Genomic DNA, 19,809 nt, shown 5'->3' on the forward strand with positions numbered 1-19,809 from the left:
TTTCTCGTTTGAAAGTGACTTATATTTTACTCCCTGACGAATATACTTAAAAAAGTGATTTCAGATAATATATATTGGTATTTCCCAAATCTTTCAATTTGTCGCGCCTATTCAGCTGTTAGACGGTAATAAATTAAAATGTCTACTTCCTGAATATGCACTTATGAGTGCTAGGGTTTATCCAACAACACCAAAATTTAAAAAACAGTAGTCAGAAATCCCAGTTATGTTTATTAATCTAACCACACAAAAATCCATGGCAAGGAACAGTTATTGTCCATTCTACATTTAGGCATCCGATCATATAACCACCATGTAACAACTCTACCCTCACTCTAAAATCACCCTACAATAACAAAGAAATTTTTCAAAAAAAAAGACAGAAAAAGAAGGATTTGTTTACCACCTGAAAATAAATAGCATTTGACATGAAAAGATTTTTGTATATGTAATAAGAAATACACGTATGAGGGGGGATAGGAGGGGTCTTGATCCCGAAATCCCGAACTTAAAAAAAACGAAATCCCGAGGTCCCGAATTTAAATAAAACAAATCCCGACATCCCGAAATTCGAAAAAAGGATTCCCGCATCCCGAAAGGGTCAATCCCGAAATCCCGAGCTTAAAAATACCCGATCCCGGAGTCCCGATAAAGGTCCTATCCCCCCTCATGTATATCTATTTATAAAAGAATAAAGACTACTTCTGGTGTAGCTTTTTACTTTTTTTGTATTCAAACCATTGTGATGACGCCAGCGTATTCATTTACCGAGAATTTTTTTTCTAGAATCAGCGCTTCCTAAATCTGTCGCTGAAATGGGTTCATCATCTTAGATTATTTTGTTTCCTTTGTGTGCCTAATTTCATTAAGTTAAAATTGACTAATTAATCTGATTTTTTTTTATCCAACATATATAATATACAACAGTACAGTTATCAAACAGTAAGTTCATATATATAAATCTAATATAATACAACCTACCTAAATGTATAGAAATTGAAAATAACATCTTTTTGGGATTTTATAATGGTATCATATTAAAGAGGACAAACAACAAAACAGGTATAGAGAATTAATAAATAAAAGAATTAAAAGATGATTAGTTTGATGTCTGCTAATTTTAAGTAGTTGTTAATCCATCAAATTCTCCTGAAAAGCCTCTAGGTAAATGCACCAAGCTTGATTAAACTTGTCAAAACATTTATTTTTAGTTGTTATTTTCTTCTCCAAAATATAATGATGCTTTAATTTTTCAATCAATGCTGTTAAACTTAATTCTCCTTTACAATATCTTGTATTATATATATATATATTGTTTAATCCAGAGAAAAATGTTGTTTTGAGGGTCACCTTTGTACATTCGTGATAAATTTCCAAACAAAAAAATATCTTGTGTAAATGGTATACTAATACCATTCTGGAGAAATCACATTTCAGTTTGCTCAATAAATTGTTGTACATAATAACAGTCCCACAGTATATGTTCAATTGATTCAAGTTCAGTGTTACAAAAAGTACAATATGGGTTTTGCATTATCCCAATTTTGTTTACAAACGTATTTGTTGCCAGAATTTTATGATTAATTCTATACTTAATCCATTGCAGCTTAGTATGTTTTGTAATAGCAAATGGTAGTTGAAAAATCTTTTTCCAGTTTTGATTTTCTAAAACAAAAATTGCTTCCTATCTTTTTTTTTACTCCTGTAGGAACAGTATTGTTTTTGTTTAGCACCAAATACTATCTTCATATATCCTTTTTTGCTTTTGAGAATGGTCTTTATAACTGATGGTATGAAAGAAGATACTAATTTATAATCTCCTCTATTATTTTTTGTGGAAGTCTTAGTAAGCATAGAAATTATGCTATTATATTTCATGATGTCTATATCAATCTGAAAACACTCCTGAAATTAATAAAAAATTAGAAAGGTACCATTATCCCCAACAGTTTCAATGACATGTAGAATACCCTTACTATGCCAGTCTTTGAAAACACTGGTTTGTTGTCAATTTGGAATAGGTTGTTCATCCAAATTGGACTGGAAAGAAAATATTCCTAATCGTAAAAATTCATTTCTTTTTCAATTACCATTTGCCAAGCACCCAGTACATCTTTCCAAAATTTATTCTTAATACTTTGCTGTAGTTGCTTTACATAGCTATTACCACAACTAAAGAATCTATCTTTATCAACACATGACAAAAATATATTTCGCCATTTACAATGGTTTTTAAAAATTCGTCTTATCCAAGTATATTTCAAAGCATTTATAAAAGCATGTAAATTCATCATTTTTAAGCCTCCATCACAGTAATTTTTTGTATTACATATTTTTTCACTCTATGAATTGGTGAGTTACTAAATAAACTTATACAAATTTTAAAGTTCATTTATCTGTTTACTAATATCTTCATTTGGATTAGATAGTGATTTAAAATTGGCAACAGTGTCTTTACAACAGTAATTCGACCAATAACAGTAATGTTACGTCTAGACCATTGCTTGACTAGTCTTTTTATTTTTACAAAATTTTCATCATAATTGATTTTAACGAGTTTATCTAAATCAACATCAAAATTAACACCCAATAATTTAAAGGATGTGCTTCCCCAAGTAAGATTTTGATTTGGACAAAGTGTCTCTCTGTTGTACGTTTTACTTCCAAACTAAATTACATGAGTTTTGGAAAAAATTATATTCAAAATAGAAATTTTAGCAAACCAATCTAGTTCCAATAATGCCTCATTTAAAGATTATTCAACTACCATCTAAAAGTAGTGATGTATCGTCAGCAAACTGCGAGAGTTTGTGTTCAACATGAAGAACTTTGATTCCATTTCTATTTTTGTTATTTCTTATTTTTAACGCTAAAATGTCTGCACAAAGAATGAAAATGGATTACCTTGCCTACAACCCCTTCACCAGTGAAAAAGTTTGAAAGATTTCCTCCCTGAATGACTGCTGAATTAATGGTTTGATAGAGCACTTTCACCCAAGTTATAATAGATCTCCAAAATTAAAAAAAAAATCAATACATTTAAAAGAAATTCCCATGAAATGGAATCAAAGGCTTTTTCAAAATCTATCAACAATAACAGGCCTGGTATATCATTATCTTCAGTATATGCCATGATATCATAGATCAATCTTAGATTTTCCAAATATATCTTCCACTCATAAAACCTGTCTGATCAGTATCGATAAGTTAAGTCAAAACTGTTCTAAATCTTCTTGCTATTACCCCAGAGCCAATCTTATATACAGTATTAAGCAAAGATATAGGACGCCAGTTTTTTAAAGAATGTCTTGGTTTGTTACCCTTTGGAAGACATGTAATTATCCCCTGTTTTTGAGTAACAGAAAGTTCCCCTTTATCATAACCTGCATTCAAGGATCTTACAACAAAATTTTTTAAGTCGGGCCAGAAAAATAAAAAAAAATCACTTGAAAAACCATCTGATCCAGGCGTTTTATTGCTTTTCATTCTTTCAAGTTTCACCAGCTTCCTCAACTGATATTTCACCTTCTATTTTATCTTGTTCATCTAAAGATAACTTTCTAACATTTACATTTTGTAGACTATTTTCAATATCTTTAGGTTTACAACATTCAACATCTCGTGTTTTGTACAAATTTTCATAAAATATTTTAACCTGTTCAAGTATTTCTTTTTGGTTAGTTACAATATCACCATTTTCTTTTTCAACCGTTGGAATAATCTTGCTGGTAAAATTCTTAGATTCAAGTCCACAAAAATAACTTGTGGATTTTTCTCCCTCTTCTATCCACTGTATTCTGGATTGAACTATTAACTGATTTCTGTTCACTAATGGAATTGTTTTAAAAACTTAACTTTTAATTTTTGTGATTTCTATATGCCTTCACTGGGATTCGAACCCGTCCATGAATTCTGATACGTGTTACTGAAATCAACAAGTCGACAAGAGCTGAGGGCTGACAATCGGTTACGATTTAAATGTCTATTTTATATATATAAATGAATATATGATATACATCGGTACAACAGACACACAGGGCTTCTACCTGTATATATACATAATAGGCAAACGAGTAGTATAAATAGGTAGCCACGAGGTTACATGGTTAAGATAAATGAGTTTAAGATACGGACTTATATTTTTAGGTTCGAATCCCGGAATTATCTTTGTTGTCCCTATTCTCTACTTTTTCAGTTTTTGTTCTGGTTTTGTATGTTATTATGGATAATTTGTGCAATAAAAGCGAGTTTGGTCGTTTATTTGGCTATTCCACATGTTTGAAGCAAAAATGATTACATGCTCATGATTTGTCCATTTTATAAATTGATATAATATGATTTCATCTGTTTAACTTAATAATTTTACCACTGTTAATTCGTAAATTCCTATGCTAGAAAATCGTGATGTGCATAGAATTAGGCTATTTGTTAGAAATTTCGGAAACATACTTAGTATGTGCACTATATATATGTTCTTTTAGGGTTGTATTCCCTGTGACACATTATCCATTTCCATTTTCCATCTTAATAGAAATAAGTTCGAATATATCTTATTTTGTAAAAACAGACACTATTAAGATGCCGGATAGTTTAAAGATCTTTAAGGACAGACGTGTTGTGTTATAACATATTTGGATTTTTGTTTTTACCATTTAGTTGTAATATTCAATTGATTGTAATCCTACTAATTAAGAATATGCGTTAATTTTAAAAAGATATTAACACAATAGTTTAAGTTATCGATACAATGGATAAGCGTCGATTCATGAAAAACAAACCATTCGCCCTCCGGGCACATGGTTTCTTTTTCAAGAATCAACGGTTATCCATTGTATCTTTTTCACGTAACCATGTTATAGTAGTATCTCAGCTGTTAAAGCGATGTCGTACGTAGCATGATGCAAGTTAAAAATTATCACCCTATTACTCTCCTTCTCATAGTTTTGATGGATAGAACCTCAACTAAACGACCTACACTTGGTCAATAAGTTCATGGTACAATAAGTTAAAACATATCTCTCATGCAATGAATTCGTCCGATGTATCGTTTGTGTTCTGGCGTCTTAATATTATGAAACCAAGGAAGTATGATTTTGGGTTTTATTATCCCTGTCATAGATTACCTTAGCCGCATTTGGCACAACGTTTTGGAATTTCGGACCCTGAATGCTCTTAAACTTTGTACTTGTTTGGCATTATAAATAATTTGATATTAGCGTCACTGATGAGTCTTATGTAGACGAAACGCGCATCTGGTATACTATATTATAATCCTGGTTCCTTTGATAACTATTTCTATACCATCTTTGCTTGCCAAGGATTAAGATCCAGTCCCTAACTCTTTACCCTTAGCGGATTAATATAGAAATTTCGGATCCACGATGTAATGATTACCATTGCATTGGTGGCAGTCGTAAATGGTTGCATCCAATCTAAAAACGCTTTTAAGATGATCACGTGTTTATATGGACATGTGAAATAAAATTGCCACGAGTTGATAGCGCAACACGTATTTATCCCTTTCTGCCCTAAAACACAATCTGACGATATTAAATGACAATTTTAATGTTCAAAACCAACTAATTGAAGTCCCCGAGTATTTTTCTCGAGCAAATGCAGGAAATGCGTAAATACGACCATTCGATATCTTCTCACTATAACAGTTCAAGAACTGACATTGGCCAAGAATGATGCAGTCCGAAGTGGCACACATTTCATCTATCGGCTAACCTCAGCATTTTCATCACAAAGGTTGGCTTTATCTTGAGAGGGTGGAGAGAACAGGACCTGAGCCGGTGATAATTTTAATATTGTTGGGTTTAATTTTCAGACTTTATTTGCAAATACCAGGCGTTAAAATATTTACAAAGTGCATAGAAAAGAAAATCAAACTAATAATGATAGTGTAGATCTGATTCTTTACTCCCGGGGCTGAAAACCTATATGTGGCACTTCTCACTTCTATGACAACACCACATTGCATTGCACAGACGCCTTATCCCCTCGTCTAACTGTAGCTGATAAAAATTAGTTTTCATTTTGGGCGTTGTTATTTTCTTCGTAGGAATTAAACAAAGTCGTCTAACACAATACAAGAAATATTTGTAAGTTTACATGAATGATCATCTACTCATCTAAGGTGTATTTCTAATTATATTATAGTTTCCCGGGGAGAAAATGAAGAATCAGATCTTCTTTATATATTTAAATGTATAACGTAGATCTGATTCTTATATATATATGTAAAACTCAGATCGACGTCCGGTCTCTATTCGACGTCCGTTCCCCAAATCGACGTCCAAATCTGTCGTCACAATAAAATAACATTCCAAATCGACGGCTCAAATGTTATGCCTCTCTAATCGACGTCCAATTTTTAGCTTCTCTAATCAACGTCCGTTTTTGAAACAGAATACAAAACTGAACAGAAGCGATAGCAGCTGAAACCTTAAGAACTTTAAATATAATAATATATATTTAAACAAATATATATATTACAAAGTAGACTAAGCATGTAAACAGGTTGTGATATCAATTTTTAAATTTCAGAGATTACATCATTATGAAAAATAAGGAGATGTGGTATGATTTTCAAAAGGACAAATATCCATATAGTTCAAATAAAGTAATGTGAGCAATTATAGGCAACTGTACGACTTCCAACAATGATTAAAAAAAAGGCTACAAAAGGCCACGACATGAATAATGTAAACAACTCAAATCAGAAAATTAACGGTCTTAATTAAGAAAAAAAAAACAATTCCGAAAAGCAAATAGGACCGACATAAACCATCGACAACCACTGCATTGCATGCCCATAAAGAATATGTTGGGGATAAACATGTGTGTCAACACTTAACTTAGAACAGTTGTGAAACAGCACAACATAAAAAAATGCCAATTTTCACTTCAGGTCAAACATTTGTTAAAAATATCTTACAGAGTCTAAATTAAGCTGTACTTCTTTATTTTGTCTTTTGTTGAAGACTGAATAATGCTCCTAGATGTCGTTTGGTTTTCTTTGTCGTTTGGTTGCTTTCTCATTGACCTACACTTACATGCGTTTAGTTATATGAAAATGAATGACACACGATTTTGTAAATCGATTGGATTAACTTTTTCTGAAGATACACATTAAGTGTATGTCATCTATTTCGAGTTGAAAAATCTATATGGACAGTATGACTTTTTTGTGTAAATGTTTAAAAGTTTAATTGTCAATAGCTACAAAACATGTACATGTATAATTATCGCACCGCGGTTAAATTATCACGTTATGATTGGTTTAACGCCGTCACGTGGTGACCACCTATGAGACCATAGGGGACCCCCTATGAAACCATAGGGGGTTAGTAAATTTCATAAAGGGTTCATGACGCGTTAATGGTGACGTCATCTATTACGGTTGTTGTATTTCATTGTTTATTTTTCATCAAAACGCAGCAGAAAAAGTCCAGGGTGCGATAAATTCGTTATACGGTTAACCACTGACCCCATACGGACCATAAATGGTGAATAAAATCCATAGGGGGTTCGGCTGGGGGTCAGTAGCGAACCATGTAACTTATAGTATACGTGCAGTAATTTATTATTTATTGCTATTGGACATTAATTGGGCGTCGTTTTGGCAATACATGACGTTACATTGGACGTCCATAAGAGTGTTTCAAAATATTAGACGTCGAGTTGAGGAACAGACATCGATTAGGGACCGGGCGTCGATTAGAGACCGGACGTCGATCTGAGTCTAACATAATCTAACATTGTTGGGTTGATGTTTAGACGAGTTATATATATATATGTTACAGTGAATTTGTATAATCAGGGATTATGTAGAATCCCTGAAATTTTCAGGGATTATGTAGAATCACTGGCCAGTTAAGGGATTATATATAATCACTAAAATTTTCAGGGATTATGTTTAATCACTAGAAAAAACGCCAGGGATTATACATAATAACTGAAATGAAGAAACAGTTTTATTTATTAAAGAAAATAAATAAAAGCCAAATAATTTATGCTACGAAATCATATTAAAACAGCATTACATTATATAAACATAAATTGTAAAATGTTAAGCACAAAATATCAAAATTATATTCGTATTTTGTTTTAAATGTTAGGCACAATAAATTAAAATGTAAACACAATATATTAAAATAATATGCTGTTTTTACCACAATACCCACATTTTAAAAAACATTTCTTTCACACATCGAATCAGATTTCAGTGTTCATTAAAGTCACACACTATAAATATGTAGTTTTATGGCAATAAAGATTTGAATTGCTTTGAATTAAAAATATCTGTAGGTAACGGAATAAGCAACCTGGAACTGATTCAAGCAAGATACCATGAATTAAAAATATCTGTAGGTAACGGAATAAGCAACCTCGAACTGATTCAAGCAAGATACCATGTTTTTTTGGCCAGGCGATATCCCCCTTTTTTTTAAAACTTTTGGTGAACAATTACCATTATGTATTTTTGGGATTCCCTTTCCATTTTTACCCTGTGGAATTGCTATGAGAATATTACACCAAATGCCAGCTTCATCTAAAATTTTGTTCTAATTTTCAATCCTTAGTTTTTCTATACATTTAGATGCGTACGATCTCTCTGTTTTGAATTTCTTGTTAATTTGAACAAAAACAATAAAACAAAAAAGCAGATATTCCAAAATCTTCTTCACCATTTGTTTTACATGTACCACAAATAACATGCTCTGTGGATTTACAAATAGATCAAATCAAATCAAATCAAATCAGATCAAATAATTTTATTGGTGTAAAATCCAAATATTGGATCTTGATGTTATTAACTTTGAAGTCTTCAACTTTATCTCGAAACCCTGGGTGTTTAAAAGCAAAATTATTTCATCTGGCAAGAATATGAAGGTAAAAATGATAATTTGTCTATATTTTTTTTTAATAAACAAAGGATTCTTAAATTATTCATAATCCCTGAAATTATTATAGGGAATTTGTAGAATAATTATTAAAATGTTAACTGATTATGTAAAATCACTGGTAATTTTCAGGGATTATATATAATTACTAATGATTTTAGTGATTCTACATATTCCCTGAAAAATCAGGGATTCTACATAATCCCTGATTATACAAATTCTCTTTAACATATATATATAATTCGTCTAAACGTCAAACAATGTTAGATCTGTAAATTTGCGTTTGCATTTTTTGTTATTCCCTCGCTAGGGTTCGAACTCATGCTACTGAGATATCGTTACAGCAAATCGCCTTACACTATACCATACGCGCTTGACCACTTGACCATCCAGGCTCTACAATAATAAAGTTTTCGGTGAAAGGATGTTACCTTTCCTCGTCAGTTTTAATCTGGCGTTGGAATACAATATATTATATAATTCCTGTACTCTTAAACATACTTCGTGTATTATGTTTAATTCGTACGAGAAAGTAATACCTCCCGAAACGAAAATTGTACACTGGAATGTTTTGGTTGACCTATAATGGTTTACTTTTTATAAATTACTTGGATGGAGTGTTGTCTCGTTGGCATTTCTATATCTAAGTAGTGATTTATTACGATATAGACGATACTTGTAAATTCTAAAAACTTCTTTCACAACTTTAATCAGAATTCCTTTCAACTGTACTTTAGCACACCATCCGGCTTTCCCAAATATTTTTCGTTTGAATTTTGTTTATGTACGATCATTTGTTTTCTATTTATCTATTTACATAAATTAAAATGTCAAAATAAGCTTTAAGATTAAAAAAAATAAAATTCGATGTGTATTTTAGCAAGTAAATTTCATTGACGTTTGCTTTGTTTCTACTGGATATTATTTTTTATGGTCTGACATTTTGTCTTAAGATCTTGATTGATTTCAGGCATAAGTAATCTTATGTTAAGAAGTGATATTCTAGTTAAGACCATTATTGTTGTTAAATATAAACGCATTTAGAAATCAAATAACTGAAATTGTACATTTGTTTGAAGATATGTGAGCGCTTTTATAATACTTACTGCAGCTAAGAAATACCATGAAGATGGTATAGAATTTAGTTGTGTAGTAAAACTGTTTATAAAATATGAGATACCATTAACTGGACAACTGCATGTAAGACCATGGTCCGTTACTATTTTAGGACAGGTGTGATTTTTGAAATATTCTGTCATCATTTCACACACGTCGTCATACACACTATAAAACAATATAAAGGAAATTTAAGATTCTATAAGATTTGTTTATTTTGTAAACACGTTTTTTGTTTGTAACTACCAATACATTCTTGTCCGCGTATATGCAATGCTTTTAATTGTTCGAAACATGAAGTTGTTTTTACCCAATCATAGATGACCAAGCCATAATTGCCTTGATTTTTCTTGTATGATCTTGTCTTCCAATTTACTTGATTTGAACGATTTTACAGGGATTTTTGTGGAAGAAACTTATCTGGCGTAGCACATTATATACATGGTATCTATGATATTTGCTACCACTTGGTAGATGCTACTGCTGGTGGATGTTTCGTACAAGATTATATCACCTGTCCATTAGTATGCACTTTGTGGTTACATGAAAAATCATTGTTACGGTCATTGTCTTTAAGTTTTCTGTTTAAATTTCTTCAGTTATTGGAAACAACAAAGTTTTTTTTATCCACTTGATAAACGCAGAGTGTCTAATGTAAAATAATAACATTCCAGGAATTAAGAATACAGTCGTATTTATAAAACAGAAAAATGTGCAACATAGTCCGGGAATACAGTACACACAAGTTTATTAACAAACAAAATAACTTATTGGGAATTCAGCTACAATAGCCACGACTAACAATGTCTAACCAACTATTATCGATTTAGGTTTATTTTGCTAAATTTTTGATTTTGTGTATTACCATTTCAAAAATAAAGTGAAATGAGACAATAAGTTTGTACGCAGCAAATGAAAAAACTATATATTGAAAATGTGATTATCTTTTAAGATTTTACCTGTTTTGGTTAATTTATCGTTATAATTTAACCTTTTTTTCTCTATGCAGCAAAAGTAAAATATGTGATAAATAGATTATAACTTGTCTTTTCAATATTGGCCCTGGTATTAATCATCGATCCATATCGGCCCTCTACTTAAGACTCAGGTTGATACCGAGGTCAATATGGAAAAGAGCATTTATAATCTGTAACTATCCAGAATATTGCCCTGTTGTCTGTAAAAATAGCCAGAAGAAGTTTTAAAGTCCCGAGGTAAGGACGAGTTCCATTGTTACGGATCAAAAGTATCTAGCAGGGCTATTATAAACAAAACTTTATAGTTTTACCTATCAACTTAACAAACGTGTATATGTTGCTGCCAACTTGATGTACTTGTACTTAAGTGAAAGACATGAACCTTTCAGATATGTCTGTATGTAGCCGAAAAATACATTGAAGAACACATTTTTGCTTCAAATGTAGAATACCACAGTAAATGTGTAGTTTAGCATTTTAGACCCTGTGAATTTTTCAGTTATGAGAGCTAGTGTGCAATAAACTTCATATTTGCATAGTTGAAAATAAAAATTGCCTTTATAGTGGGTGTATATGAACATCAAGATTATGTAATATATGTAATATGGGCTGTTTTCTGTATGACAGTTCGTATTTTCATATTCATACCAAACATTGGTCAAACAATTATTGTAAATAAACTTATCATAGATACCAGGATTAAATTTTATACATACGCCAGACGCGCGTTTCGTCTAGTAAAGACTCATCAGTGACGCTGGAATAAAAAAAAGTTTAAAAGGCCAAGTATAGTACGAAGTTTAAGAGCATTGATGACCAAAAATTCCTAAAAGTTTTGCCAAATACAGCTGAGGTAATCTATTCCTGAGGTAGAAAAACCTTAGTTTTATTAAAAAATTCAAAATTTTGTTAATAAAACTAATTTATGATTATGAACATCAATGATAACTCAAGTCAACACAGAAGTGCTGACTAGTGGCCTGGTGATACCCTGGGGGAAATAAATCTCCACCAGCATTAACATCGACCCACTGGTTGCAAATACACTCATCATAGATACCAGGATTACAATTTTATATATACGCCAGACGCGCGTTTCGTCTACAAAAGACCCATCAGTGACGCTTGAATAAAAAAAGTTTAAAAGTCCAAATAGAGTACAAAGTTGAAGAGCATTAAGGACGAAAAATTATATATTTTTCAACTTTTTGTCGCACGAACTTTGTTATTATATTTTACGAATAAATTAGACGAAAAAAGCCTATTTTTCATTTAGATTAATTTAGGAGGAATATGCTACATTTTCATGCCCCTTTTTGAATTTTCTTATAGCAAATACATGAAGGAGGATGCAATTGATACACACAAAAAGAATTATATTTCACCATTTTAAATAAAAAAAAACAAATCTATGGAAGGCATCGATTACATTCATATACAAATGTATAGTACAAACTGTTGGCTTAATGAACTAGAATAATCATTGATCTGTTCATAATAATAACATCAACCGTTTACATAACTTTGAATCTTTTAAATACTATAGCCTTTCTACCTCAGGAATACATTACCTTAGCTGTATTTGGTAAAACATTGGGATTTTTGGTCCTCAATTTCAACAACATTATTTGGCCTTTTTAACTTCTTTGTGATTCGAGAGTCACTAATAAGACTTTTGAAGACGAAACGCGCGTCTGGCGAAAATACATTTTTTAAAATCTTGATATCTATGATGAGTTTATTTAGAAAGCCAATAATAGAAGAAGATTAACTTTAATTTTGATTTAATTCCTTACTGTGGAGTGAAGAAATGCACTTTTAAAGGACAACTGTACCACAAATCGTTTGTCTGTTTGATTCTTATTTTTGTTCTGAAGGGGAAAACATCTGGTATTGCAAAACATAATAATTGTAATGTTAACTGTCCTTAGCAACCAAATATAAACATTTTGACACTAAGACATGCTTCGGCCTTAAATTCGTACTACAATAGGTTTGCCCTTGTAACCAAAGATTGCGCTTGATATCATAGCCCCATACAGTATCGCTTTATATATTTGCATCCGAATAAGTCAAATGAACTTCTTTAGCAGGATTTGTTTTATCATAATTTGGCATGCATTAAATTTAAGATGCCAGATGACAGGCTCCTAACTTGGTACAGGCACATACAGAATGCGGAGATATTAAACTAGTTTGAAGGCGCTTACCTTCCCCATAACAATGGACAGTGGTTAACATAACAAAATAAGAACAAACTATAAAAATATGTTGAAAACGGTTTAACTCATCAGATGGATACAAACAGAAATACATATAACAAAACACAGAGTAGACAATGATGGGTATTTGTATTTCTCAATAACAAAAAAGATGCTAAATACAGATCTGAGAGTACTCGCACTTACTAACAGCTAGTTCAAAACTTATAAGAACTAATAAAAAATAATCATGAATTTAAGACTAAGTTATTAATGAGTACACATTCAACATTCAATTCAGTGCAAAGAAGTCACAAACAGGCAAAGAAAAAAACCCAACATGACCCTGACTGTGGAATGCCAAGATACATGTATCGACAGCTTGTAGAACAATAATATTCAGTTTTATTTTAATTTACTGTTAACAAAATCAATATTTATTCCAATAAAAATACTATTGAAAGAATTAATTACAATATAAATAAAGGCAAAACTAGTATACCACTGTTCGAAATTCATGAATCGATTGAGAAAAAAACAAACAAATCCGTCTTACTAACTAAAACTGAGGGAAACACATAAAATTCGTTTTGGAATAAGTTTATTTAAAGGATCGATAAAATTACCCGATCGTCGCTAAATTTCAGTCTAAGTAAACAACATATTCGTTAGATTTGAGTATGTGCTATCCTGTTTGAAATAACTGTTTTACAGGTCGATCAAATTTCAGAATCAAATGCTTTAATCTAAGGAAAATTAAATAAACGTTTTAAGTAATGTGTGGTAAAAAAACCCTGACTTAAAAAATCAATACATTTATTACGTTTATATCAATCAAAAATGTCACTACATACATGGACTTAGCGAATGAAATATGCATACATTATAAATCGATGACAAATACTGCCGCTTTAGTTTCTAAGGATTAAATATATATAAAACAATTGAATGCATTACCATGTCCCGACTCTTTTTGAACACGGAACCGCATGCCAGTGGTTTAAAAGTTTCTTATCAATTGTGACGTTTAGTCTGTAATGAGAATCAGCTGGAAGCCTGCGAGAAATACTACTATTCAGTGTTACTGAGATATTTCCTGGTATTTTTATAGGCTTTGGATACACATCGAAATTATCTATTACGATTCCAGTCCGATCAATCGCTGCAAATACAAGAAAGGTTGGACTAAATTATTATGCTGTTTGTTATAAAAGTCAAAGGTATTTTTACATCTCAGTACATTCTACATAGTAAATTATTCAAGGTCATATATATAATATTCGTTTCAGACCCAGCCTCTCAAGAATGGCTGACCGGCTAAGTTGAGACTCCCTACAATAACGTGTGGGTTTGGTAACAACTGAACATCAAATTTAGAATGTTATATAGTCGTAATGAATGTTTGTTGCTGAACATTTTAATATTATTGATAGTATATCTATAATATTATCAGTCAGGAAGTCTTTAATAAATGAATAGCATATGTCCTGTCTTCTAACTAAGTACACAGTATAATGTTTTAAACTTCGTTCTATTGATATATGCCGACGCATCAAATTATGTCCAATTGTTATCATAAGGTAAATAAGATGTGGTATAAGTGTCAATAAGAAAATTATCCATTCAAGTAACACTACCCAAAGAGTAAACAGTTATAGGTCAAAATTCGGCCTTCAAAACGAAGCCGTCGCTCATACTGAACAGCAAGCTATAAAGGGCTCCAAAAATAATTACTAGCCGAAAGAAATTCAAGCAGGATAACAAACGGTCTGAATTATATAAAAAATAGTAGAAACGAGAAACACTTGTAAAGCACACCAACAAACGACAACCACTGGACCACATAATCCTAATTTAGGACAGGCTCATACAAATGCTGCGGGTTTTTAAGTTAAACAGACGCCAACGTTCATCCTTACCTGAGATAGTGGTGTAATTTTCAACATTAAAAGACACACTATAGAAAATGACTTGAACTGGCTTAAACTCGTTCAAATAGATATATACACAAAAACATATAAACCTACACTGCACAAGCAAGTTTGATCTATGACACAATTTAAATACTATATTTATAACAAAAATGTAACATCAGTGTCAAAAGAAAACCTTACCTTGAACAAAAATCCTAGTTTAATTAAAACATTGTTATAAAGAAATTATAAATGCTGTAGATTATAAGCAAGTATTAAAAAATTGTCAAATTTAATCAGCAGTAGTTTAAATATCAAGAACAAACACATCAAAGTTAAAAACAAAATTTGAAGGATTTGCAAGAACTGCCAAAGGTTCTAGGATAAATAGGATAAATTATGTCTCCAAAAAGTGTTTGAATTTTAATGATTCTTTTCATGTATGAAACATTACGAAATCAAATTTGAACCAATAAATCGATCTTGAACAATACCAAAAGAGGGGCGAAAGATACCAGAGGAACAGTCAAACTAATATGTCGCTAGTAAAGTGACAACGCAATGGCTAAAAATTAAAAAGAAAAACAGACAACTAATAGTAAAAAACAAACAACATGTCAAACTAAAGACAGAGCAACGCGAACCCCAACAAAAACTGGGGGATATCAGGTGTTCCGGAAGGGTAAGGAGATTCTGCTCCACCTGTGGCACCCGTCGTGTTGCTAATGTTATTACAAACCCGGTAAATAGTCTAATTCGATATGTCACATTCATGAAACGGGAAGGGAATTGAGTTACGATATCTGATATCATCTGTTAAACGGTTATTCCATAACGGTCAACCAACTCGTGATTGTGTCCGCAAAAATTACGAAGGGATGATTTCAACTTCACCATTTGGAACTCTTGGTTTAATAGCTTCCTTGTGAGCAGCAACACTTGATCCAGGAAATCGTAATAGGAAAGACAGGCGCCGGAATTTCGTTTATCAGGCATAGGGTTCTGGTTGTATTAATTGGGAGATATATACTCCAAATACAGGCGCTGCTTGAATAATGCTACATATAAATGGAAACCTCACAATTTGGAAGCTGAAATCATCTCGTTATTCGTAAAGTTTTCTTTTCAACCGACCCTCACTGTTATTTTATAGATGTAAGTCAAGATTTGAAGCAGACTTGCCTTTATTTAGCTGTATTTTTCGTATCCTTTATCTCTAGTTCGGTTGGATAGATGCGTTCAACATAGTCACAAACGTTGGAATATTAAGGGAAAGAACATCATCTTTATAGCGAAAAGTAATGATAAAGGATATTGCCAACTTCCTTTTTTTCATCCTAAGAAGTTCCTGTTTGAAGTCAGCCTCATAATAACAAAGACACAAGTGGACAAGAAGAGGGGCATACTTGGTTCCCATTTGAATGCGACAATCTGTCGGCACGCGTTGTCAACCAAAAAATCAAGCATCTTGATAATGTCTTTTTCAGAGATTTTTTGAATCAGTGTGATCCTTTACAAAGCTTCATGAAACACTTGCTTATCTGTTGAAAATTCAGTCATCAATGTCGTTTTATTTTTTTTTATGTATGAAATATGTTTATCTGATTCTATAAGACATTCATAATACCAATACTTTCTTTCTTCCTACTCTAGGCATCAAATGAATTACCAAAAATAGACCGATCAATTCCTCTGAACTTAGAACAGACGGTGTTATAGCAAGTAACAGAATGAAACAAATAAAGACTCAAAATTGCTTCATCTGTCATTCATTTGATAAAAGTAAAAGAGGGACGAAAGATACTAAAGGAACAGTCAAACTCATAAATCGAAAATAAACTGACAACGACATGGCTAAAAATGAAAAAGACAAACAGACAAACAATAGTACACATGTCACAAGATAGAAAACTAAAGAATAAACAACACGAACCCCACAAAAAACTAGGGGTGATCTCAGGTGCTCCTGAAGGGTAAGCAGATCCTGCTCCACATGTGGCACCCGTCGTGTTGCTTATGTGATAACAAGTAACCTTCTCGGTGTTTTTCTTCGCTTTGTTTTCTCTAATTCGAAAATCGAAAAATGTATAAACGATGTTCGGTGTAGTAAAGTTTTATATATGCATATGTCAATATTGCTTGAACTTGATGTCTTTAATAATGTTTAAGTTTCCATCAAAAGAAATTTTACCCAGAGAAACAAAAATATTTTTTCTAAATTCATCTTTGATGCATACTAGTACCTCTTACTAAAAAATATTGTAACATCTTTCAAATAACTGAAAGAGTATTTTGTAGTAAACTGCATGTCAAAGAGAAAAGTCCAAGGAACGAGTATTTAACTCTTGTTAAAATATATCTAAACAAAATATGGCATGTGTTACAAACGTAGATGAGTCTTAAGTAGACGAAAAGCACGACAGATGTATCAAACTATGAGTCTGGTTCCTTTGACAACTCACTAAATCCCACAAGGAATGAACAAAAAAATAAAAACGCGAATGATTAGATTTACTTACAAATAAAAAATCGGCCTGTCTTAAACGATACAATTTCATGTAATTTCTACTAAATAAAATTGTTGCATATGACATATTTGAGGGAAACATGTCAAAGCATTTTTGGGTTAAAAGTAATATAAATTAAAAAAAAATGATTAACTATCACTGATTTCTGGAAATTCTCTTAAATGTTCTAATATGTGTTTCAGTGATATTGTAATATTACTATAAAAATTAGGTAAACCTTCAATCAGTTGTGGATTAAAAAGTACAACAATTATGTTTGTCAAATTTCTGGCAGATACATTGTTTGGAAACTGTAAAGAAAGGGGTCAAAATTGAAAGTCAAAATTGTATCAACTGCTCTCACATGGTGTAGAAAATTCATACAGCGCACAAAATAGGCTAAGTGTTGAATCTGATGTCTTAACTGATTTCAAATGAATAGACATTGACATTTCCTTCGATAAAAATTAAAAACAAATGTGATGTTTCACTTTTTCACCCCAATTTGTTTTTATTATATTGTTGTTTTGGTTTTTTGCTTAATCAAGTCAAAATCTTTTAAAACAGGAATTTTTTTTTCGAATCTTTTTGAGCATTTTCTATCCAATATCATTGATAGTGTTGCAGAACTCTCTTTGAAAATTGTGTCTTGAATTTTACACAAGCTATCCTGTTTTATGATAAGAGGATTTTCTGTTATATTCAAGCATTACTTGATTTTAGAGATAAAACAATCAATAAAAAAACATCAACAATTACAAATGTCTGGATATAATATATATTACAATTTTCTTAAGTTGTGACCTTTAATTTGTATATTAGGTGAATTTAACAACAACATGAGACGGACGGAGCCCTAAGTTATTCAAATTGCAAAGTCTTTCCTAGATTTGTCAAATATTTAGACGTCTATGATAAAATGGTGTTGAAATGGCTGTATGACATTGTTGTCAAGTTGTAATAAAAAATGAGAGAAGATAGTCATCAATGTCAAGTTTAGTTTTAATATTCTCTTAACCTATTTGAATCAATACATATACGTACAGCAGTCGCTCCACTTCCAAATATGTCTTTCAGGAATTTCTGCAAAATAAGGGGCACACTAGAAATTTGAGTTGTGCTCATCTATTACATTCAAACGCAAATCCTATACAAGATTGTTTAATTAATTAATAGTGTTTTGTTCGTTTGATACAGCATTGTGCAAATAGCTAGAATTGATGATCATTATGTTATTCTTATTCATAAACTACAGTTACAGTTCAAAATCAAGCCATTTTTAACTTCGTTGCATTGCAACTGTTCTGATATGCGCAGCCTTCATGAGGCTTATGTATACAACATATTCAGCGTATCAAATTATAAACCGCGTACTTTTGATGAGATTTTTCTACCGTTAAGAGAATGGTTCAAATATTTTGGCCATGAGCATCACTGAACTGAACAGACATGTATTATCGAAATGTGCATCTGGTGCAGGAAAATAGGTACCGTAAATTTTAATATTATCCGTAGTGCGATAAATTTCCTTAGCCCTATTGGGGACAACTGTTTTTATTTGGTTATTGATGTTTTTTTTAACTCGTCAATTGCATATCTTATTAATTAACATTTTAAATCAATTGATATTTATGGAAACTGTAAAATTACATTACATAAGCAATAATAAAATGTGTATCCAAAACATCATCAGATACTTGAAGTCTCCCTGAAATACATCAATAAATTAAAATAAACGATGTGTTCAATTTTGCAGTTCCAAATTAATATATTTTGTACTATTTCTTTACTCTAAAATTATTGTAATATTTAGGTATCTGTATTTTACAGTAATTGATTGGCAATTAAAGCTTTGGTACAGAAAAAAAACCCAACAATATTCCATGTTTGGAAATTATAACTTTACGAGATCTGAAATATACAAACTTTCAAAATGCAGAAAATGTAACAGTGTTACCCAAAACCTGAAGTACTTTTTAAAAATGTCAAGTACAAATCAAGTACTGTCAAACACAGGTACCTAAATATTAAAATGATTTTAGAGTAACAACATAGTTCTGAATATATTAAAAGTAGTTTTCCAATACTACATATTTTTTATACAGAAATAGTACCTATGGAAAAGTAGTTGTGTAGTTCATATTTCTACAAAACTTGACAAGAGGTTGTTGAATTCCTCGGGCTTG

The 19,809-nt window shown here is 31.5% G+C and overlaps 1 protein-coding gene across 1 annotated transcript in view; it reads right to left on the bottom strand.

Moving 5' to 3' along the window:
* Window positions 1-211: 211 nt before the first annotated feature.
* LOC139492484 (neurogenic locus Notch protein-like) overlaps window positions 212-19,809 on the bottom strand; it is a 32,090-nt gene continuing 12,492 nt past the window's right edge. The window contains exons 11-14 of the mRNA XM_071280662.1: window positions 18,668-18,706; window positions 14,161-14,365; window positions 10,016-10,193; window positions 212-346 (exon numbers count right to left, since the gene is read on the bottom strand). Of these exons, the coding sequence (XP_071136763.1) occupies window positions 239-346; window positions 10,016-10,193; window positions 14,161-14,365; window positions 18,668-18,706 (530 nt within the window). The 3' untranslated portion in view covers window positions 212-238. The remainder of the gene's footprint in view (window positions 347-10,015; window positions 10,194-14,160; window positions 14,366-18,667; window positions 18,707-19,809) is intronic.

This window comes from Mytilus edulis, chromosome 10 (assembly GCF_963676685.1).
Source record: "Mytilus edulis chromosome 10, xbMytEdul2.2, whole genome shotgun sequence".
Taxonomy (NCBI): Eukaryota; Metazoa; Mollusca; class Bivalvia; order Mytilida; family Mytilidae; genus Mytilus; species Mytilus edulis.